Source organism: Ambystoma mexicanum, chromosome 5p (assembly GCF_040938575.1).
Source record: "Ambystoma mexicanum isolate Mex_15411 chromosome 5p, UKY_AmexF1_1, whole genome shotgun sequence".
Taxonomy (NCBI): Eukaryota; Metazoa; Chordata; class Amphibia; order Caudata; family Ambystomatidae; genus Ambystoma; species Ambystoma mexicanum.
Window position 1 is genome coordinate 1,027,893,293 of NC_090930.1, and position 24,959 is coordinate 1,027,918,251.

Genomic DNA, 24,959 nt, shown 5'->3' on the forward strand with positions numbered 1-24,959 from the left:
ACACAGGGACACGAAGCACAAGGCACTTAATAGACCAGAACACGGTCTGGCATCTGTCAAGTAGAAGACTCTGCTCCTACCGCTAAGGGAGAGAATATCTGAGTCCATTTAATCATTTAGTATTGCTAAAGCACAGGAGATGGTGAGCCATTTGCTCTTTAATGAGAGGCATGTACGAAAGCCCTCCCGCGCCCTTTAGTACTTTAGGATTGATTGAAGGCATATGGGATGACAAGGTAAGCTGGGGGAGGTTTTGCGAGAGGTTTTACTACTAGGGACAGCAGTACACACTGTAACCCATCACATTTGAAAACCACTCACATTTGGTACCTGATTGCAAAATTACCTCATTAATCCTCTCTCCATTTTTCCATTACATTCACTGAGAACGTTTGACCGTTCACACTACGGTGCCTTAAAAACATATGAGTAGTTGCTTCATGATGAAAGTTCCTCACGGTGTCCATTCTTTTAGGAGTACAACACACAAGCCTTTGGTTTCGGTGGTTTGGATCGGTAAAACTCCATACTCTTTATAAAATCTGTACAAATCCATATAGTTATTTTATAACAATTCCAAAGACATTCCGTTTTAAAAGAAATATGTGAAACTCCAAAGTTACGTTTCATGATCCAGTTTTCATTTTGAAGAAAATTGGAGTCAAATGTCATTTACCAGGTTTTCCATTGATCGGTCTCAGCTGTTAACAATTGTTACTAAATCATTGAGAAGATCTGTCCGCTGACAGTCATAGAGGGCTCGAGCCAGCGTTCCCACTGTGGTGCCCTTGGTGCCTACTCGCATCTGCCACTTTTGCAGCATCTGATACACCTTTTCTCTTAGTCCATCCCTTTCATAATCGTGGTCGATTTCATCTATGTCTGGATTGCGCAAGCCGAGTTTGCGTGCACAGGTTTTCCACTGTCTTGCTAAATTGTCTCTTAATAGATTCAGGTGCTTCTCCCCAACCAATGTGCTGCACTCTGAAAGAAAAGAAGAAAAAAATAGAACAATCAAGAGGCAGACAAATTGATCACTAAAGAAAACAATCAAACCTACCCATGAAGAAATATCCATGGATTTTTCACCTATATTGGCATTTGTCCCAGTAAAAGAAAGATTGGTGGTGCTTATTTATCTTTAAATAACACAAACCTTCCTAGCACACATCTATACATCAAACTAAGTTTAAATAGGCAGCATATACATGTTGGAGAGTATCCCTGAGATGGGTAGTGATCCAGCTTTGCAGATATTGTCATCTATTTTGAGAATTACACTGCACGATGTATATGTAGACGTGGAACTCTTTCAGGTGTGAAATGTTAGAGTTTGTTACTGTACAGATGAGGTGTATTAATACAAACCGTCAGACAAACAAAAAATGCTTAACTAGTGTTTTGTCCAACACAGAAGCAAAGGCTTATGTCATCCAACGCACATACAGTGATTGTGGAGAAAATGCCTGCATTACAGAAGGGTAGTCTCCATTCATTCGAATCTCACTCGTCCCAGTCCATACAACAGAAGGTGGTGCCAAGCTGTGACTTTGAAATGTTCCCCAATAAAGAAAAGCCTTGGAGCAAGCCCCTACGCTCATGCAATGAGGGCCTGGTATACATAGAAGGCTTGCCCAAGGACGTATAGGTTTCCTTTCCACACATCTGACAGGAAGTCATTTGCCATGGATGCCTAATGCTCTCTGGTCCATCCTGCTACTGTCAGCTATTTTTAAGTCTTCCCGTTTGTTGGACTTCAGGGGAGTGGGTGAGATTACCTGGACTTCCGGGGAGTGGGTGGAGATTACCAAAAAAAATGTACCCAGCTCAATTTAGAATTGTGTGAACTGGACTCAAATTTCAAAACAAAGTTATTTGTTCTCACTAATAATGCAAATCTAACAAAACAAACATCCTTGCCCATTTATCACAAACCTATTGAAAATCAGCTAAAAACATGAACGCGTATTTCATAAAATCATTTAGTACATTTTATCACGTTTAATTTTTCTGCAAACATCCAAAATGTATTTATTTCTCTATATAAATTAGAAAGGCACACACCCCTGTACCAGAAAAGAGAAAGAAAACACAGAAATGGTGCAAATAAACTAAACATCAGACTCTGGCTATTGTGAATAAAATGTGTAAACTCACTTCCCCCTGGTTGTTATCCTCCAATGATCCATTTCACCCAACATGATCATTTTTTTGCTTCTATTGCTCTTTCGCGAGACTCTTCAGGGGTGTCATCATATTGTGCCAAGCGTGTAGTGCTAGAAGTATTTAGATAAAAAACAGAAATGCTAACCCAGCACAGGGAGACATGTGTTTTGCTCCAATTCCCACTGCCTTCTATTAATGTGTATGGAGCGCTCTTTACTCATCTCTCAGTTCAAAGGAGAAACTCGTGTAGAGGACTTTTTCACGCCACTATCTTACGAGCCCGAGAATTATAGCTGTAATGCAATGTTAGCATCAAATAGGAGTACTATTCTGTATTCTTACATGTATTTTTATTTAAATACCTGTGCTTAATTACTATTGAGACTAACCATTACAAGTGTTATTTCTATAAACCCATCAGGGTGTATGCTCAATTGACGCTCATCGCCATATATTAATTTCAGGAAAATTGCTTTTCTTTTTCTCCTATTTTATTTCTGTCTAGATACCACACCTCGGCCAATCACGCGAAATGTAAGAGAGGTCTTCCCAATCTGTTAATAATTTTAACTAATAATTAATAATATTAACTATATTAATATTATTATATTAATATTAATAAAATTAACTAATAATTTAATAATTTTAACTAAAGCCTTAGGTGACTCACCTAACATTTACATAGAAATGTAATCAAACGAGTTCTCTGACGTACGCATTCAATACATACCCACGCATTGTTCCATGTACGGTTCGTTCTCGTGGACCAGGCAGACGGGCACCACAGACTTTCTGTTTGAACAGTGTACAAAACGCAGGAAATGTCCAGAATGATTAAGAACAAGTGTTAGATATGTGATATGTGCTGACATAATTGAAACTCACTATCAGGCTAAACACTAGACTGTTCCAAGTGCTTCGGACAAAAAGGCAACCAAGCTGATACGTAGACTACATGCTGAAGAGTATAATGGCGGAGTAGGTGTGTCAGAGGATGTGGAGTCCAGTGTGGGCCGATGCGGGGCCGGAAGCAGGCTATTCCCGCTGTTCGAGCTGTGCGGCTGGTGGCTTTGCGGCTTGGGGTGTGGATGCGAAAGTTGCTAAGAAAAGACTAACGGGCAGGCCGCAGTACTTGAAGCACAAGTGCATATATTGAATTGGAGAATCCTGATGCCCAGAGACCCGGCAGATACTTTGGTGGTCAGCTGTTTTGTCGTTTGGGAGCCCTTTCACACAGAGCCCATATTCAAGCCGAATCCACAAGCTTATATCATTGATGGGAAACTAATTGGCCTTAGATGGGCTCCTGCTGGATTCTCGTTTGTGGAGTGAGTGTTTCCATACCATCTACAAATACACTATTACTGAACCTCTCACTGACCCAGAACTTTGAACAATCTGCATATGTTTATATACTGCCTTCTCACCTGTAGGACATATTTAAAAACTAGTTGCCCAGTGACAATTAGACCATTAACGCCTGGCAGGAGGGAACTGCAGGCTTATGCCTTTGAACCTCTTGAAACTCTGAGTTGGTAGGCTTAAGGTGACATGCAAAAGAGGTCTGCCTACATACGGATAGTCCACGGAACTACAACTGAGTTTACTCACAGATTCAATCATTGATTGACCAACTGAGAAGATGAAAGTAATAGTCAAAAGAAAAGCTACCCATACTCAAGAAGCTATGCTGGGAAAGAAACCCAGGAAAGTTGGCAACGAAAAAAACAGGAATTCCCTATCTTCACTGAACAGCTGCCCAAGACAGGTGGCAGGAAAATTAGATTAGCAAAAAATGGCAGCAGAACGCACCCTTTGTGCAACTAAAAAAGTAATGGTCACAGAACACGCATTAGTCCCACAAGCGCGCCCTCAAGAGGACCTTATGGGGTTAGCAACTACGGACACAACAATGTTCAACAAGTGTGTACAATACATTCCATCAACGAAGAAACATCTGAAGTAACCTCTCAAACACCACAAATAATAGAATTAACAAGAGCAAATAATGCAAGATCTTTGCCAATTATTACAGGTTCCCCCCCCATGCAATGATCAAGAGAGATGTGCACTAAAGTGCCAACAAAAATATCTGAGCAGCAAGACTTGACTATCCTGACCACAGTGGTGCAAACTCACCAATCTGACAGTGATGTAAATACACACCCGAAACTAAATGACTCCTTAGTCATATTCCCGAAACTAAATGACTCCTTAGTCATATTCATCAGAGAATGCACACTGCCACTTTAGCGTTTACAGAAAAAAGTTCAATCTGTTAAGGATTTTATATTTTAATTCATAACAATTATGTTTTTAACACGCTCTTCTAGAGATGACCATATCCGATCTTGTAAAATCGAAGCATTGAACGCTATTACTAATCAAGCCAATTGTGCATACAACATTTCAGACCCTATCTTAATCCCAGAAAGTGTTAACAAAAGTGCAGCGATGAAGCAGTTTACTCACTTGCCCATCCCACAAAGGGTTCAGCTACCTAAGCAATCAGTAAAAACCAATGTGGATATTCATTCATCACTGAATGGTACTAACAGCTTGTTACTGCATATTTGGGTCATGAACAACACAGGGGCTGACCTTATGACTCAGATGCTATCTTTGTCTCTTTCACCAGCAGCTCCTGACCTTGTGGGAGTGATTGTAGAAGTACCATCCCTACTGAATGGTAATAAAGAAGGAACAAATTCACTAATGAATAAAACGTCTTATTAGATAAACACTAATCTGAGGGAACGAGCTGTAAACACACAGCACATACAGGCGGCTAGAAGGACCCATTGGGTGGGCAGCACCAAGAAGTATTTACTTGGAGATTGTATTGTGGTTAACTTTTACAACCCAAGGATCGCAGAATATATCATCAACTCAAACCTGGGAGGAAATGCTATAAATTCTGGCCCAAGGATCCTTCCATTGTCCCTTTTTTTCACCCACCTGATAGCGATGCATTTCATCTCCCAACAACCCAACAACCAGAAGCCAATTGGGGCCATCTGAAACTACGCGAAGAGCTCAATGAAAGACAATCGCATGGTACTTAAAGACCATTGCATCCAAGCCCTTAGAGACCACCATAACGAGAATAACCTTGGAATGCAGGTCACTTTTAGTGGCCCCCTCAATACCAACAAGAAATCCTTTTGATTGTCCGATTTCAATGGAGGTTACTTATGTATGGACTATCCCTCGAACTGAGAGACATTAGGATGAATTAAATACAGGAAAGGAATGGGTTACCAATTCAAATCACTGCAGATAATCTGGATATATATGGCTTTTACTCATATCAAATTCGGGCACAAGAAAAATGCAAGAGGCAGGCATTTTGGGGGTATGGCGATATTGGTGAAAACAAAGTTTGTGTGCCACCCCTTAAAACCATATTATACAAATGCATTTTTACGAGTGTAGACAATTATAATGGATTGCTCATATTACATTTTTATAGTAGCCCACACAAACAAACAAGGACCGCTGCCTAACTGAAATTAAACATCTCCTTGATGATCTGACATTGGAACACATAAATGCAAACTGACATATTTATTTTGGGTGGGGATTTGAACTTTACAATAGGAAACGGCAATCTCCCTCCAATCTCTTTGAAGAGACCGGACAGGGTGTTTGGCATAATTTAACATATTATGACCGATCCTCGTATGTGCACTTATGGGCTCAGGCTATTTATGTGGTTTTATGAATGGGGCATGCAGTTTATTAATGGGCGAGTTGCAAATGACAGACCAGGTAACTACACGTTTGGGCCAACAGAGGGAAATTCCTGTATAGGTTATTTCTGTTTTCCAGCACAATATAGAATTTTAATAGAAGATTTCTATTTGATAGAGGATGTTTTAGTAACCATTACCCAATAATATAAAAAATCAAGTGGTTCATTAACTAACAGCAATAATATCCCACACTTGTCTAAGGCTGAATTGGCTATTTGGAAAAACAGATTGAGATGGGAGACGGTTGATCAAACTTGAATACAAAAGAACATAATCACCTCAAAATATCAGGTAATTAATTCTCTGATTAATGGTCCGGAGAAACCTTGTAATGTCTGCAAACTCATCACACTGATACAAATTACATCAAATCATTTTCAGACTAGCTGTGTGAAGAAAGGCATAATACCCTAAATGGGATGGTACAACAATGATTGTACTAAAGCCAAGGGAAGGCTGCTCAACCTACTAAAGAATCAATCATCACCATAATCTGATATTATTGAGGCGAGAGCTAAATATAAGAAGCTCATTGCCAATAGCAAAAAAATAATTATACCAGAACACATGGGACAAACTGGTCAACGCAACTGGGGAAAATCATTTAAAAAAGTTCTGTGAGCTGCTGCCCCTGCCACCCCCCAATACAAACTTAATGGGTCAGATTTGGAGACTACCGTCCCAGATTATGTATGGATTAACCCTTTCTCTAGACTATACAGAGAGGAGCTCAGTGTAGGAGCTCTCGTTTTTCAATTTCCGGAACAGTCCACATCTCATTGCATCCCATCAACCAGCCCATCGCTCCCATACATTCTCTAATGAAGAAACAATGGAGGCGATCATGAATCACAACTCTAATCATTGCCCTGGGTCGGATGGCATCCTGCTGATCTATATCAAGAAAAGCCAGGATTGTGGGCCCCTGGCCAACAATCAGCTACAAAGATATTTTCATGGCTGAATCCATCAAGCCCTGGGATCGTATCTCTCCAGCTCTGAAATCTCTCCTTTGGCTCCCAGTGGATGCAAGGATTAAATTCAAAACCCTCTGCAGTGTCCACAAGGCTTTCTGGGGCCTGGGTCCAAAATACCTTCAGCTATCCCTCCGCAAATACCTCCCCTCTCGAGCTTTTCGCTCCACTACCTCCAACAACCTCATGGTCAGTCTTTTTTCAAATAAACGAGCTGGGGGTCGATCTCTGTCTTCGGCTGGGGCCTCCCTCTGGAACAGCCTCCCTGCCACTCTACAACTTGAGTATAACCATCTCCGGTTCCAGAAGCACCTCAAGACCTTCCTCTTTTCTTCTGCCTTTGCTCCCCCTCTCCTGATCTGTTCTGTCTTGGCACCGTGCACCTGGCCACCCTCTGTCCTTCGGGCCCAGGTACCTGCTCACCATGCCACCCTCCCGCACTGCCTCCGGATCACCCCTTGCACTGGGGTCTGTATCTGTACCCATACAGCCCCCCCTGCACTTTTCAGACCTACCCTGTCTGCTGCCTTAAAAGTACCACTTGCAAACTGCTGGCTGCACTACCACCGTTTGTTGCCTTTATTATTTATTTATTGTTATTTATCTGTTTCTCCTCTGCTTCGGACTTTCCACTTCTCCCCCTTCCATGCACTTTTTCCCTCCTCCTCTCCCATGCACTTGCGCGTTCAATCAATCAAACCCAAGTCCTGGAGCGCTGTGATAATTCAACCCATGTATAAAAAGGGTCCTAGAAAGAGTCCAAGTTCTTATAAACCAATCTCTCTTTTGGGCTCACTTTTTAAAATATTCGGCTAAGCTCTTTTTTTTATGAAATTAGAAGAATGCATAGGAACGTAGAGCATACTAACAGCCATGCAACTGGGTTTGCGACCAGGTGTGGGAACAAGCAAGCAGTCCTAAACGTATATCTGATAGTGGCTATACACTATTTTATTTTTGAAAAAAGAGCCAATTTCCCTGTCCTTTATGGACCGGAGCACAGTAGTTCAAAAGGTAAACCTAAACCGTCCTTAAATTGTCCCCCAGATATCCTAAAGCTGCTAAATATTCTACACCAAAACACACAGGCATGTGTGAGAAGTGGGAAGAAAGGACATTGCACCAACTTCTTTGCTGTTATGTTTGGGGTATGCCAGAGATGCGTACTGGCCCCCTTACCCCTTTTGTCTATATATTAAGAGGTTATATGAAACCTTGGTTCAGACTGGAGCCAATATTGGCATATGTTGATAACACTGTTTCATTAGTCTGTGCACTGCAAAAGCTGATCTCCCACTATACATCTTTAATGAACAAATTAAATATTCAAGTGAACGTATATAAAGCTGCAGTTATGGTGTGTCACTTGGGAACATGGCCACCCAGAATACCATCAATGTAAAGTAACAGTTCAGTAATCCCATTAATGAAACAGTTTGACTACTTGGGTGTACTTTTATATCACAATTTCTAGCAGAACAACATATTCTTAAACAGACTAATATATTTAAGCAAGCATTGGGGGTGGGGGCGGGGGTGGTGGGTATCCAGTTTATGTGCTGAATGAAATGAAAACATAGTTAAGGAAATGCCCTTCCTACCGGATTAGAATGTGGGATATGAAATTTCGGATGAACTGTCTGCCTACTTTAGAAGTAATTGGACCTCATTTGAGTATTCCAAAGGCTACAATATTATCTAAACTGTGTACATTAAATTATCTTGAAACCACATACCAGGTTGTTTTAAAAAAGGTAGCAGGCGCTCCTCTCCAGAAAGAACATGGCATGATAACCTGTTCTGAGATGAGAGTTTGCAGCACACGCTTTTTGCTCACTGTACCTTTCACAGATGGGAAATATCCATTTGCATATCAGTCTTTGTCCCGCCCACATGGGCAGTCCAGCACCGAAATGCTATGGCAATTCCTTTCTGAACAAGAGTACCAAAAGCAACCCCATACACGTGTTTCAGCCTTGTTGGGCCTCACCAGTGAGGTGAAGCTTTGTCTCTGTCAGCACAGTGAGCAGGGAGTACACGTCTGGTACTCTTGTTCAGAGAGGAATTGCCGTAGCATTTCGGTGCTGGACTGCCCATGTGGGCGGGAAGAAGACTGATATGCAAATGGATATTTCCCATCTGTGAAAGGTACAGTGAGCAAAAAGCGTGTGCTGCAAACTCTCATCTCAGAACAGGTTATCATGCCATGTTCTTTCTGGAGAGGAACGCCTGCTACCTTTTTTGAAACACATACCAGGTGGTGTTGGAATGTCAGAGGACAAGTCATTTTGGGAGATTTGTCCACTCATTGGGCCTCATTATAAGTTTGCGGGCAACCTTGTTTCTGGACCGGCAAACTACAAGTCTGCCTGCAGAGGCCGCTGTGTCCGACAGGTCTGACCCTGTCGGGCGCAGGGTCATGGTAGGCAGACTTTTCACGTGAGCACCGGCACTATTCGCAACGGTGCCAGTGCTCCTGTGTCCCCACTCTCATAGAGTCCCATAGTATCTATGGGAATGGGGATTTACAAATATACCGGCGCCTGACTTCCCGGCCGCTGGACTTGGAATGAGCCGGTGGCACCGGGAGGTCAGGTGCCGGTAAATTATTCAGAGTTTGCCGGAAACCCGCCGGTAGCACCGGCAGGGTTACCGTCGGACTCGGAATGAGGCCCATTGTCAACTGTGATTACTGTAAGTGTGTGGGAGGGGTTGAATAATGGTATAGAAGGCTCCCTAATTATTGCTTTGGCAGCATTTTTAATAGATATATTTGGTGACACTACGGTGTCAGTATGCCAATAAAGAATATAAACCTGTGAGTTTTGTTACTAATAGTATCTGTAGAGTAAATTGTGTCAATGTGCCATGCGCTGTATAAGGGGTAGTTTTTCTAGATTTGATAAAGTATTTTGACTGTCTTAATCGTATGATATTTATTTTGATTTGATTTTGATTTGATTTTGAGGACATTTATTTATGAAATGTTGCATGGATTTTGATGACATTTATTTTTGAAATTTTTATGTATTTTTGATGAAATTCTTTTCTCCTTTTCTTCTCTTATGAAATGCTTGATGTAATTGCATTTTCTTAATATCTATACATTTGTGTAAGGTATGTTTTACACTATGTACACAAATACAAAAAGAAGAAAAGGCGGTGTATTAAAGAAAAGTGAAAACAATGGCCAAATATGGGATGTTTTTGTGGGGCTAGGAGAACACCACCAATATTCAAGTGGTGGAGAATGATTGCTTAAAAATATTATTTGGCCTGCCAGGGTCAGCATCAAAGTATGGGGTGCATATGGAGCTGGGCCTAACCATGGAGCTGGGCCTAACCTACCTAGCTGATGATTTATCCATTAGTTCTGCCTCTGAAGTAACCAGAGCGAAGAACTTAACAAATCTATTGTAAAGATATTATTAACCAAAGATAGAGTGCTGGATATACCTTGGATGTGGTACATAAAAACTAGGTTCACTGAAATTACTGCACATATTCACATTGTTGCGCCAGTAACTCTAGAGCAACCCAAAGCAAAACAACTGAAAAAGGAGATGTCTGCCGATATAAAAGAAAGGCGGGAGACCTGTGAGCTTTTTAAACCATTTAATCGCAAACATGCAATCATTACGGCATGTTCAAAACTAAATTATTTGATATGGGCAGTTCATCAGAATCAAAGACTCACGATTACTAGGGCAAGGTTTAGTTGTCTCCCTCTCAGAGCATCCTTATTATGGTGGTCAGGCAACACTGTCAAAAAATCTTGACTGTTGTGTGAAGCTCCAGAAGAAGACGTAATCCAATTCCTTTTTTTTGTCCCGCTTACGTGAATAATAGAGCTACTACCTTGAAACCCATATTAAGGGAGGCAGGATTTGCCCAATGTCACCCAGCCCTATTCTATTCATTATGGGCATACGCTCCTAAGGAGGATTGGTCATTACTGTCGTACCTGAGATGAGCCTTGCACAAAAGAAAACAACTATTAGCACTCTAGGGGATTTTTTAATATTTCTTTTAAAATCAACTGTATTAGTTGAGAATGTTTATTAATATTTATATTTCTTTGATAATGACAAAGATATTGTCTTGATGTATTGCTTTTATGGAAATGGTTTATTTCCAAAATAAATATGAAGTGACATATGATATAAATGGGGAAAAACTTTAATGAAATAAACCTTTCAAGACACATTTTTTAAAGAATTATGAAAAGCATTCTAAGATAACCAATTTCTGCAAGAACCAATGTATTTAGATTGATCATATAAAGTCTATACCACCCTCAAGTAAGTCTGTATTTTTACTTTTTAATCACCACATGAAATTGCATAGCCACATTTAAATATGAGACACTGCTCATTAAGTATTGACTCCTCTATACATTGATTGGTTGACACATTTTTGCAAGAGATGTACATTTTAAATATTTCTCCAGCTTCTTGGAATTGCCTGACCATCGAAGCTGCGATGACTTGATTTCTTTTGCAGCTTCTGTGTTCCAGAATATGTCTAAAGTTTCTTTTGCTTTGACCCAGATAGATTTTGTTGCATTAGCAGGACAGTGTGTAAACCACTGTGGCGAATTGACAGTTAGTAAAGCCTCGCTGTTGCCATGGATATGCAAGTTCAATGTTCTCATATGGTGCTGTTACTCATAGAAGGGCACACTATCCTTGTCTCACAACGATGGTGCCCATGAAGTCCAGAAAAACACAAAGGCTAAGAACAGCATTTGTGAAAGTAGCCCTTGTTTCACGGCAGATTGCTTTTCACCAATTCATTCCTTATGTTGGCATTGCGTAAAAAAACTAAGGTTTTTCCAAACAGCCCTCTGTCATTTACGACCATCCAGTTTTTAATAATTATCCTTTTGATATTATTGGTCAAATTAGAACATGTAGCAACACTATTTTCTCAGTTTGTCTCTATCCTACTGAATTTATGACTTGATGCGTATAAAATGTCCTTTCTAGGAAAAAGAATGCATTTGGCTTGCTGCTGTCAATGGTCTGAATGTTGAATCAGCCAACCACAACAGTCCCTCTAAAAAGCAATTTCAATTACAATACTTCCGGATTAAAAAGAGTGATCCGAAAGACTGTAGATTTAGTTCTGGATTAATATTTTCCCCTAAAAAAACAGAGAATGGAAAATACAATACTAGGATTATTTCCCGACAGTTTTACACTAGCTTGTCTCTATCCTATTTTTATAAATCTTTTAATTACATTTTTCAAGAGAACAAGAACAATACAGACTTAATACAATAGTGACATTAGAACAATATCAATACATTCTTATGTGTTTTGTCTTCTTCTTTTCCCCCACCACCAGCCCCTGCTTTCCCACCCCAAATGTTTACACATCTTTATCTTTCTATTTATAATTCTTTATCATTTTTCTTCTCCCTCCACCCTCTCTCATCATTTAAAAACGTATCTTGTAGAAGTCTACAATAGAATGCGAGAGGAAGGGAACACAGCAATCATTGGAGACAGTGATAAGGAGGGAGTACGAAGGGAAAAAAAGAAAAGATAAGATATAGAACTTTCTTTCCCTTATCTTTTCCATTTTACTTAAAAGAGAAGAAGAGGAAAAAAGTGTTTTACGAATACAAATCATTGGAAACATCCCACATGACACCATATTTTTCTATTTTTCTCATAGCCTCCGAAAACTCAGTGACCTTTGGACATGACCAAAACATGTGTAAACCTGTTCCAAAATCTGATTTACAATTCCATCTTGGATAAGTTTGCAATGTTTCATCTTTGAAGGGGACCAATAAATACAATGCATCACCCTCTGTTGAGCAAATCTCAAATCTAAATCTATTTAATATCTGTATGGTCCTGCACAGATCCAGTTCCATTCACCATTCGAAAGATCAAAACCTAAATCCGAACTCCATATTCCCCTTCAACATTCGGGTGCCACGATCATTTCCTCTGGTGCTAGAAGCTTATACAAAGTAGAGGCCGAAAGTGGTTCAATTTCAGACAAGTGCAATATGTTGGTAACCCTGTATAAAGAAGCGTTCAATGGTGCAAATAATAATTCAAAAACCCCACAAAGTATACAATAACTGCGTACTTCTGACCAGTTCAGCTTGTATTTGAATCTCGGGAACTCAAAACTAAGCATGGACATCCCATCAAAAATGTGACCAATTTTCAGATACCCAAAGATTACCAAGAGGGCCACCATAAGGAGCGATTATTAAATTCAACTGCTGAGTTCCCCATCAATTAGTTGTGGCATGACCAAGCATAACAATCACAGTCGAATAATCATTCACAATTTTCTAATTTCAAAAACAGAATTGAATTTATCAAAAGTACATAATTCATTCTCTCAAACCCAACACAACATTAAAGCAGACACAATGCAAACATTATTTTCAAGACAGTACCAATGATATCATTTACGATATGACTGTAGTTTAATTGCCTTACTCAAAAGACATTCCAAAAAACATGATACAACATGTAATCGGACAAATTAGAATACAAAAAAATACCATATTTAGCATTAGCACATTGAGGGTTAGATTAAAATATAAGGGTTTAAAATAGATATAAATAATTTGCTTTTTTTCCCCCAAAGGATTATACCTTTCTGGCTGAGAAACTTTGCCATGTTTCCCATTTGAGTCATATATGGGGAGTTTCTCCATCCATTAGCTTAGTTTTGCACAAGCAGCCTAACTTAACTTCACTATGGGCCTCTTTACAAGTTTGGCGGTAGCCTTGCCGGTAAAACCGGCAGGCTGCCGCCAAACTTGCAAATCTTTCTGGCCCCAGGCAATGGGGAAATACAGGGCCATTACAACCCTGGCGGACCCTGTATTTCCCCATTCTCAGGGGCCAGAATGGTGCCGGTGCATCCAACATGCTCTGATCGCAGGTGCCGGTCCACCAGCCAGGTCTGACCTGGCGGGTGAAAAGGCACCTGTGAGCAGAACTCGTAGTTTGCCGGTCCGGTAACTACGGTACCAGCAAGCTTAGCGGTACCGTAGTTACCAGACTGGCAAACTTATAATGAGGCCCTATGTGTTTCCTGCTGTTTCTGCCTTTGGCTATATGTACCATTTTATTTTTCCTACTAGATTGTTCTGCGTTTTCTACATCAAATTTGAGAAAAAATGTTGTGATGTGATTTATCTACGTAACGCCTGGATGGTCTCTACTTTCACTTTAGTAGCACCCTTTTTACCATATTTTTGTATACTCCTTGTATCTGATCTCCAATCTTACAATGTTTAATAAATAAGGCTGACGCATGTAAGGAAGGCATGGTATCAAACAGTAAGACAGACACAAGTGATCACAGTTCAACTGTGGTTTTTAAACTTCAATTGGGTTTGAAAAACACCTATCTAATCGTAAATCTAGAGGTGGGAGCAAGGTACGACCATCAAATAATAATAACGCAGTCCTAGTGGTGTCTTGTCAAAATAAAAGGGCCTATACTACCAAACCTATGGTCAATATGTACCTCTAAATACAAATATTGTGGGAAACTATGTTATGCAAAAAGAACAGTGTTCAAGAAATGATATGCCAGGATATCTGACCAGTTGGCTCCTCTTCCCCACGTTTTTAGCAGAGGACAGGGTGACACAATCAAACTTAGCATACTTTCTGGCTTCTCTAGCACGAGGATGCAGTTCAAAACATCAGCATCAGGGCCTTCTCTGCCCAAGTATCTTTGCCATTCAAAGTCTTTTCCTTCAGAGGGCCTGATGTGACAAACAAACAAAGTTCTTCTCTTCTCAGTATTTCACATGTACACAATTCTTCCGGTGATTCCCTATTCACCTCAGGTCCCCCTAGACCCACTTTAACACAATGTTCTCAGGAGTTTCACGTATGCAATTTCTCGGGTGATTCATTGCTCACTCTGGGTCCCCCTCTGCGGGCTCAGACCCACTTTGGCACAAAATCTTCAATCAGTCTAACTCCATCGGGCTCGGACCAAATTATCTACTTAACACAAACGTTCTTTATTGTAGCAACAGCAAAGACTTTCAACTGTGCGTGGGATTTTGCTTGACCCGTCACAGGACTACTTTGATGCACAATTCTTTATAACTCTTTCACTTTTGCCACTTCTCATCTGGATACCTTACAGAGACCTTCGAATGAGCACAGACACGCGTTGTCGTATCTTAATTTGGTTTTAAAGTTCAGTCAGTCATCAGCAGTTCAACTTTACATGGGACTTTTGTCACGCACGTTTCAAACAATGTTCGTTTCAGCGCTCGCCATACAATGTTACCACTTGCAACCTTGGCTTCAACACAGACCTCCCCAACTGACCGACTGTGTTGATTTCACTGAAGCTGCTTTGTTCTTTGAGCCAAGGACGGTACCACGCCGGCTGTCCATTCTCCCCGCCTTGATTACGGACGCGGGCCCCGGGTATCTCCGACACACAATGCAGGATTCTTCAGCCTGGTGTCCTGGTCTTATGCTTTTTAATCTCGAGGGTTCTTGAAAATAATGGTTCCTTGTCGGAAAGGTCAAGGGAATTTCCCTCCTTGCTATCACCTCCTGTTCTGCCGTCCTTCTCCCCTTGAGCCTCCGTCTCAAAATTGCTGTTTCCTCGTGTGCTTTGCCTCGCTCAGATTGTACTCTCGTGCTCCACTTTTTATCCGTGTGGGGAAGCTTCATGGGAATCAGGTGTGTGTAATGGTCAGTAATTGCCTGACCTCGCCTGACCATTGTATTGGGACACTGCAGGTATACTGCTCAGGTGGTTAGTCTGTTTTCTCCCATAGCGGGCTGCCTGTGTTGAAGTGTTTGTGTTGTAAAAGGGGGAGGGTGGTAGGTATCCTTCATGGTATGATGGGGTAAAAGTTTTACAGGAAAGGGGATACCCCGTCTCACCATCCAGTGTTCCACTCCCAACTCCCCAAAGACGTCTCACCTAGGTGATCCACCCGCACTGGTCCACCCCCAGGAACTGGAATCAAAAGCAATGGCCGTGTCCTGTCCACCTAGATCATAGATCCCCAGGGACTAGTGGATGAAACATCTTCTGGTTTCTCACACACGCCACCCGTCTAGATGCAGGCCCAAAGGAGAGAATCCTGAAGCCATTGTTAGCAGCAGGGGCCATGCCTGCTGTTTTATTCTGTGATGCATGGTTATTTACTCATTAGCTCATTAGGGACACAGTCCACACACTGCTAATGCACACACTGTTACAAAAGATTACACATTATGCATATTTTTACATTTGTGAAGTCATTTCTCCTGAATCTAGGTTTTCCGCCGAAGTGGACAATGCCCAGGTCCCGTCTGGAAATCGCCCACATTGAAATTTATTATTGATCTTTTACAAACAGTAATTTACCTATTTTGAGTTTAATAGCGATGTATTGCTAAGTGTTTGCAGAAAGCCCCTCAAACATAAGTCACCCTATGCTTGCTGGAACCAATGGTTTTGTAGACTGCACACACAAATAAGACATGAGCACTGTGACTAATCTCAGGATGTCGTCACTGATTCCATAGGGGGAAACTGTGAAAAATGTTAGGAGGTTGTCACTGCTTTCATAGGGGGAGCCCCTTTTCATGAGGCCAGGCAGGTGTGGCCGCTACCAGATAGTACCCATGGGGTTGGACTGAGCGGCAGAATCTCATAGGGAGGGAAACCCACTATGGCACCAGTGGCTACTATTCTGAGAGAATGCGGTATGCCATCCATACATTACCCCTTTCCTCGCCCACTTACCCTACCCAGACTATCTATCGCAGACACCGCTATATGTCTCTGTATGGTAGATAGTCTCCCTCCCTCTAAAAACACTGAGACGAGGAATACTCTCAGAAACTAGAACAAATAAGAACACTGACAACCCAGCAAAGAGTGAGAGCATAACTACTGAGATGAGGAAGAGGCGCGGAGCAATGTGGAGTGCGCCGCGGAACCAAGGCGAGCAGACTAGACAACCTAGAACCACCAACTCCATGCATACCATAAAAAGGGAAGAAGGACTTTGTTTTTGTCCAATCCTTCCTTGATGAGCCGCGTAGACGTGAGAAGCACTTGGACTGACCGAGACGCTGAAAGAGGATCAGGAGGGACCTTAGCTGGTCGGGAGAGCGAGTACGACCACACAATCCAGTGGACCAAGGCTTCTGGTGCTTGGAAGGTCAGCAGCACTCAGAGAAGGAGAACTGCTCAACCAGGGAGACTACAGCCAAACCGCCATCCTGCAGAAGTCCGTGCCAACCCCAGTAGTAACGTGGCTCCCTACAGATGCCTTGGAGAGGCCACGGCTCTCGCGGACCATGAAACAATGTACGTGGAGGGCGAAGAAGGCTGTGCGGAACTAAGGTGGTTGTATACAATAGAAGGGGCCAGGATGATTGCCCACACAGGGTCTGGGAGACCCATAACTGAGAAACCAAATTGAAGGGGTCTGGGACCCACGATCAAGAAGCCAGTGTAAAGGAGTCTGGGACCCACAACTGAGAAACCAAAGTGAAAGGGTCTGAGACCCACAACCGAAGAAGCAATATATCCAGGGTCTGGGACCCAAAATAATCTCAGGCAGGGGAGTACACCAGGGGTATCTATTGAACTATAGGTCTGTTAAGAAGGGATCAAGATCCCAAATTAATCCCTGACAGGAGAATACTCCAGGGCTGTCCGTGCAAGAGCTGAGAGAGGACCAGGGGAAGGGAGTCATACCTCTGGGGCGTTTTGAACATTGTGAAAGCCAAGAGAAGGGGGCATTCTCTTGACCATGCAAGGAGCTGAGAGAGAACCGGGGGAAGTCACTCATGCCCCCTGGTGTGCTTATGAACACTGTAAAAAGCCACGAGAAGAGAGGCATACTCTTGGCATTGAAAGTAGCTTGCAGAGAGCCAGGAAAGCCACGAGATGGGAGGCCTTCTTTTGGCAGCAAAGGGAGCAAGGAGAGAACACGGGGAAGAAAGCCATTCACTCGGGAGTAGTTGTGAACACTTTGCTGAAGAAAACAAGAGAAGGGAGCCATTCGCTTGATATCAGAACTTTGAGTTGGAACATTTTTTTGTGGCTGAGCCAGAGCTTTTTGGATACTCTGGAAACATTTCTCAACCTTTTGAAAAAAAGGATTGCGACCTGGGGAAGAAAGCCATTCTCCCAAGAACCAGTTTCTCTGTTACATGAAACTGTACCTGTCCAGGGGAAAGGAGTCACTCTTCTGGACCAAGGAGATAGCAAACCCATTTAGTTTAGTGATTAGTGTAAAGGTTAGAAATACAGTTTGACACAGGACGTTGGACTCTTCAGTTCTTGGACATTCGGATTCCTTCGTTTTGTTGAGGCAGGGAAAACCCTCTTAGAGTTAGGGCAAGATAGGGTTTTCTTTTCTTTTTTCCATATAAATAGATGTTTCTGCCAACCACCATACCACCACTGTGCAAGAGATCTACTTCGGCACCCTTACTGCACGCTTAACTCTCTGATCTAATGTGTTGGCATTAACCTTTATAATGTGCATAAATTTATTAAGACCGATGCCGGTCTGCAAACCGGTTCGAATTCTTATTGAAATGTTTCACTTTTCAGCAAAGGACCAATGGAAAATGGGAACTAAAGCATGAATTCACTGCATGCCAAATCAGCCGGCACATCCTACTCCCTCAGCCGAGTGAAAGGGCCCCATCCATCGAAGATCCCCATGACACACGTCACAAAGGTGGGAAACTGTTGTGAATGTGGCTGCCACACGCCACAAAGGTGGGGAACTGTTCTGAATGTGGCTGCCAGGTGAAGTTTCACACTATACATTCCTTCAAAATATCAATAAACTAATAAGTAAATCATAAATGTATACGGCACACAAAGAAAAAAGCCACACACACACAAATTACTAATTGGTGTATTCTCTGTTTTTGCCTGGACAGGAGACTAATGCTCTCCAAAATCGACTTTCCAGCAGCCTTGGACCCCCTTTTCCCTGCAGCTTTTTGTGCACATGGAATGCATCCCAATAATTCTTACTTAAATAAACATTATAGAGTTACATTCTTGTATTACAAAGGGACAGTAGTAACTGCAGTAAATGGAGGCTTCTATGAAGGAACATTATTTGTAGATTCTCAGAAGAGCTGAGGATTGGTTTAAGAGGGCCTTGAAGTGCATATGCGTTCACAGCTAGACAATATGACAAGTGGCAGAACAGTGCACAGTGGTTTGCAATCGAGAATGGAAGCTTAGACTCAGCCAAGAGATCCTTTTCCTGATGTGGAGCCACCACCTCTGTAGCCTAATCCAGTGATGCCAATGTAAGACATTCTAACAGCTATTAAATAATCGTGTGAAGAGCTTGGAGAGGTTGGCATTGATGTGTCCCTCATTCAACAAAATCTGCAAAAGGTTCCTGAAATATTGAAAAGCTCGGAATCCAGAATGGCAGAACTGGATTGTATGGTTAAGATATTGCAGACACAACTGTCCTGTAAGATCAAAAGAATTGTAGAGAAGAGCAAAGTATGTGCAGGACGTTTCTGCTGCTGTTATATTGCAGATGAGGACCAAAATCATGCAGGTTATCAAGTGAAAGTGCTTGAAGGAGATGGAAGCATCAAGATTTTTATGATGCCACAGGAGCGTATGGACTGCATGAGACTCTCCATCCACTACAGCTCCCCTTTGGAGAATGATAGCAAAAATGTTAAATTACTGGGATGAGGAGGCAATTTTACGACACTGAAGAACTGCAGTTGCAGTCAGGATTGGTACCGCATATCTATCAATATTCCTGGATTTTATTAAACATGTCCGAAAGACCAGAAACTCAATCTGAGCAGTCCAGCAAATGCTAAACAATCTGAACTTCAACTATATGTTGCTTTACCCAGCTGAATTGAAGAGCATACATGACGATGGCACATATTATTTGGAACCCCCAGCGGCAGTGAAGGGTGAGCCGGAGTCATAGAACCTAAAACCCCCCAAAAATGTCTCTGCTAAGCAAGTTAGGTAAATATGCATGCAGCATCCACACTCTACGGGGGAGAAGAGGGACTCCAGTCAATCTTTTAGCCGCAGTCCTAGATTCCACATATTCCTGATATCAGAGGCAACATAACCTGCAATTGGTGCATAGGGGAGTAAGGTGAATTTTTGAGGAAACTACGAAAGTAGGTACTTCTCTTTTTTATAGATCTCCTGCAGAAAACTCAGTAGACTGAATCGAACTTAAAGGGACTAATAGCAACCCTTTTTAAGGGGTGTACAGTTTTGGTTCCCATGTTCAGTGAATTGCTTCTTTTCAGGGTACGATTCAAGGGGGTGGCAAGGTAAGCTGCAGTGAAATCCATTTTCATTTCCAATTTTTCCACAAGGTGACTGAGGGAGAGGTGGAAGTTGAGAACTATAGAAGCTGAACATCCCAACTTTTGTACTGAATGGGGGCCTTTGTCACGGGTGATACCAAAAGGGTTAAGTAGCTTACTAAACAAAGTTTTGGGATGGTCTCATTTCATTTAATCTCTTGAAATAACTGGGGTTGCGGTGGGAGGTGTGGCACGGTTATTGGAAATTCTGTGTGTGGCTCAAGCCTACTTGCATTTGTGGGGGTATGGTGGGCATAGGGAGTTGGGAGGGAATGTGTTTGGAGGTTGTTCTTATAAAGGTAAGATTTTCACACCCTGATTATGCAATTGCTGTGTGTATACTGGGGAAGTTTGCGAGCTACAACTAATCGATGTTAGTATTATGTCATGGAATGCCTGATGAAACACCTGATAAACTACACAGTGTGGTTTTATTTGTGTATGTATGGTGTACAAATCGAAATCCACCTGTAAACCCACCAAACTCTGGTATTGTAACTAGGATAAGGAGGGATCAAATGTATGGCTCATGTTATTCGATCTTTGCCAGGGGGGTCTTGAGTTGCATTATGCGTGGTGTTCCACTTGAGATGCAGAAGGTACTTACATACCCCAATGGCAGACATGTTACCTGGATGGAATATCTGAGTCGAATACAGACATGCCTCATTAATGTGTATGCACCATATGCAGCTGATGCCACCTTCATTTCTGGTATATTCTCTAGCTGTGCCATATTTCTCTATATTGTATCGCTGTTTTGCAGTGTATTTAATCTCAGAATGGACAGATCCAGACCAGCCAAAACTCTCAGGAAGGTTACAGCAATCACCCTTAAAGTAATACAATGAAACAATTAAAACTTGAGGAAGCATGGCACCAACAACACCCCATGGATAGAAAATACTAATTTGTTCTGACCAGTGCAGAACAAACTTGATACACTAGAATATATTTTTACTGAGGAAATACATTTTCATGGTATTGGACTCCATCCAATACCATGCCAGGATATTGGATCATGCAAGACCGACAGGACTCCTCATTATGATCTCGAGTTAGACACTTACTACATCTCTGGTGTGTGTCTTTACATGGGTAATTGCCGTTACAAGTAGGGCAACATTTAAAAGACGTCCTGTCCATAGCTCAGGTTAATAGAAACATAAAAACCAGAAGGGAAAAGAGAGGGGAGAAGGAAATGCATTCTTGAAAAGAAACAGAGCCCCGGACCCCACTCTCCCTAATGTGTAGTCCTGGCAAGAGGGCCGAGGCCACGCGGTCAATGGTGTCAACCGGAGCACCAGCCGCCAAAGTCTGGAGTTGTCTTCCGCTGTCTTCGCCGTTGGTTGTGAAGTAGTCGTCGGTGAACTGTGACTAATAATAAAACAATCGGAGGTCGTGGACAAAGATATATATTAGCAATTTTTCAAGCTCCGCAACAGGCGACCAGCTAGCTGGGTGGAAAAAAACAATCTGACTGACCTCAGCACATGAGGGATCTTCGGTACACTACACGTCACGTTAGGGATAGTGTTCCAAGCACGCCCATGTCAATGTCCCCTTTCGATCCTCGGTTGACAAGATGCAATACTCTACGATTACCACTAGATCTCAGACTATATGCACAGCATGTGACTAAGCATCAGAAATGCTTTTACTGAGGAAATACATTTTCACGGTATTGGACTCCCTCCAATACCATGCCAGGATATCGGATCATTCCACTCTGCATGATGCAATAAAATGCATAGGTACCAGTCTCATCCATGTATACGACTGTAGAGGCTGCCTTTCGGGGTACTTAAAGATCCAGCCTATAGGAAATGTTTACAAAAAGAGGATGGTTACAGATCAGTCAACAGCTGTTGCCATGTATGGGAGCTTTAAAATAAAGGATCAGTACAGGCCCCGAACCATCGGATTCCCTCCCATGCCACCTTAGTAAATATGCTGTATCTGTCTCCACAATGAAGGACCTACTGGAGAAATGCAATGGGGGCTGGAATGAAAGTCAGGGTATATTAACTCCTGAAAAATACAATAGGCCTCATTACGAGTTTGGAGGTAGCCATGCCCCAAACTCGGGTCCGGGTTCCCTGAATGGGGAAATACCGGGCCATTCCGACCTTGGAGGGCCTGGTATTTCCCCATTCAGGGAATCCGGACCATCCCCATTCCCACTGAGCCCCCATCGGGCTCAATAGGAATGGGGAGCATGCTAGCAACAGGCCCATTAATGACGGGCCCGTTGTTAGCATGCTACCCCCTCGCAGTACCAGCTAAGGACGTCTGGTAAAACCAGGCATCCTGAGCGGGTCCCGCGAGCAGACCTCGTAATGGGGTGGTAAGGGGTTAAGGGCTCCGGCACCTTTACCGGCGCCGTTAAGCCCTTACTGACCTCCTCATAATGAGGCCCAATGTGTTTCTTGGCTATAACTAATTGAACCAAAAAGGAAAAATTAACATATAAATGTATTCTTTTTAGTTGTCGTCTGATAAAATAGCACTGAAATTAATGCCATCTCGACCCCCAGGCATGTCTGACTGGCTAAAGGGAATGCATGCTAGGGCCACAATAGAGCTTGAGGTGTTGTAGCAACTGGGAGAGGCATCGTAATAGGGTAATTACTAAAGAAAGTGGGAGATGTTGCTGAAGAACCTGTTTCCCCCAGACGCATAACCATCCTAATTTACATATCACACAGGACACCAATTCCACCCTAGACCATTGCTGGGTATTCGTATCCTTTTTTCCAATACTATGTCTAATAATGTGTCTCTTTATGGTGATATCACTGCTCAGTGCTGTACACACCTCCTCAGGAAGGGTTTTCAGGATTGTTGAAAATGCAACCATTTCGGAGTTCCCTTTGCATCAGACTTAGATGTACTCTATTTTCATTTTACCCATCCCACGATGCATGTGCCACCAAGCTGTATGTTCTCCATTATTATTTACTTTAAGGTATAAACTGGTTCTCCAGAATGCATGTAATTACATAACAATAGTAAACAATAAAAAAAAGACAAAGAAAGTTGTGAGAATGACACCTGCATTCCTCAGGAAAGACCACTGAAAACACAAAGAAAACTGAATGCACAGAAGTCCTTCTAGACTCTCCAAACAGGAAAACACTGCTCACAAGGAGACCAAGGCCCTTATTCACGCAGCGTTTTCCAATGGGCTTTTGTCATTATAAAACACTTCTGTGAATTAGGTCCCAAGTGCAAACATCGAAAAAAATGAAAACTGTTCTTACCAAATATACCCATTTTTTCATACAACTCATAGCTATCTGCAGTAGGAGATATCGAAGTCGGTTTCGAAATGTGCATAACATTGTTGTTTCCAATTTGAAGTCCTGTAACATCCGATAGTGCCATGGACCTTGTAGACTCATCTGTGTAAAGATAATAGGAGAATAGAAAGGAAAATATGTATATGTTACAGGTATGAAATGAAGGCATTTTGTTGAACGGCTGACACATTTGGAACATATTTCCTCCTCCTAGAAATACTTCCACAATAAACACTGAGGTGGGCGGGAATTGCCAAAGGTCCCGATTTACAGGGCAGAGCGAAGCAGGGGCCTTAGCGTGGGTGCCAGCGCTTTTACCTGACCAGTCATGCCCGTCCACCAACAGCTTCATTGCTATAACACATGGCATGATTTCCGGGCAGCTAATGGCTTTTTATTTTATTTTTTATTTTAGAAAAAGCATGATTGACGTTTCTCAACTTTTAAAAAAAATGACTGCCATGTATGTAGGGAGAAGGGACTATGTAGTCTCGTCTCTCTTTCCATTATGTCCTGCCGCAGTGGGGAAAGGGCAGGACAGCGGGCATTCTGGGAGTCGGTGACAGGTGAGGGGGTCGGAGGTAAGTGGGGTTTGGCTTGGAATGGTGTGGAAGTGGTGAGGGGACAGGTGACGAGGGTGCAGGATAAGTGAGGGCTTTCTAACCCAGAGGGCCACTGGTTTGGAACTTGGGCAATACCACTGGTTTGGAACGTGGTAAGTACCATGTGGTAAAGCCCACATTCTGAGCACCCCGATTGGCTCGGTGGCCCCGTTCCCTCCCAGGTGCTAATATATGGTAAGTTTACTGCTCACACAGAAGACATTTTACAAAAATCAATTAAACACTTTCCTTGGATTTCTATAGCACTCATAGCCTTTGCTAGGCACGTGTTCTAAGGCAGAGTCTTGAAAACCTGTATCAGTGGCACTTTCGAAGTAACAGTACGTCTTCTGCAGTTTTCAGACCGTCATATGATTTACGAACTGCTCATCTTGAGAAAACGTATTCAACGGCCTCAGCTAAAAACACCTAATGTGGGTACTCGTTTGGTCGCAGTATTGTTTTATTGAGTTTGAAATAGTGGATCCACGTTCAGTTTTTTTTAGTTCCGTAGCAAGTCTCTATAGAAGGCAGTCAGGTTTACAAAGGGAAGTTATCAAACCTGGGCTTTAATTTAAATTCATATTAAAATTAGAAAGTACATGTGAGGTTGAAATCATGTTCTCACAGGAGACCGTTTTCAATGTCAGGATTCGAAATTGCTAGCAGCTGGGAACTATTTAGCTCCTGCCTGCTTCTACCCTAAGAAACCCAAGTTAGTTTTCAACCAACAATTACCGGGACCTACTTTTGGCTCCAAGGCTCCCAAGACAACTGGAGCCTTACAAACATGCATATATGACAT

General features: G+C 42.2%; 1 protein-coding gene across 1 annotated transcript in view; it reads right to left on the reverse strand.

Annotated features, from left to right (window-relative positions):
- Nucleotides 1-252: 252 nt before the first annotated feature.
- Nucleotides 253-24,959, reverse strand: part of RIPK1 (receptor interacting serine/threonine kinase 1) — an 840,028-nt gene continuing 815,321 nt past the window's right edge. The window contains exons 11-12 of the mRNA XM_069613515.1: nucleotides 23,514-23,654; nucleotides 253-984 (exon numbers count right to left, since the gene is read on the reverse strand). Coding sequence (XP_069469616.1) covers nucleotides 698-984; nucleotides 23,514-23,654 — 428 coding nt within the window. The 3' untranslated portion in view covers nucleotides 253-697. The remainder of the gene's footprint in view (nucleotides 985-23,513; nucleotides 23,655-24,959) is intronic.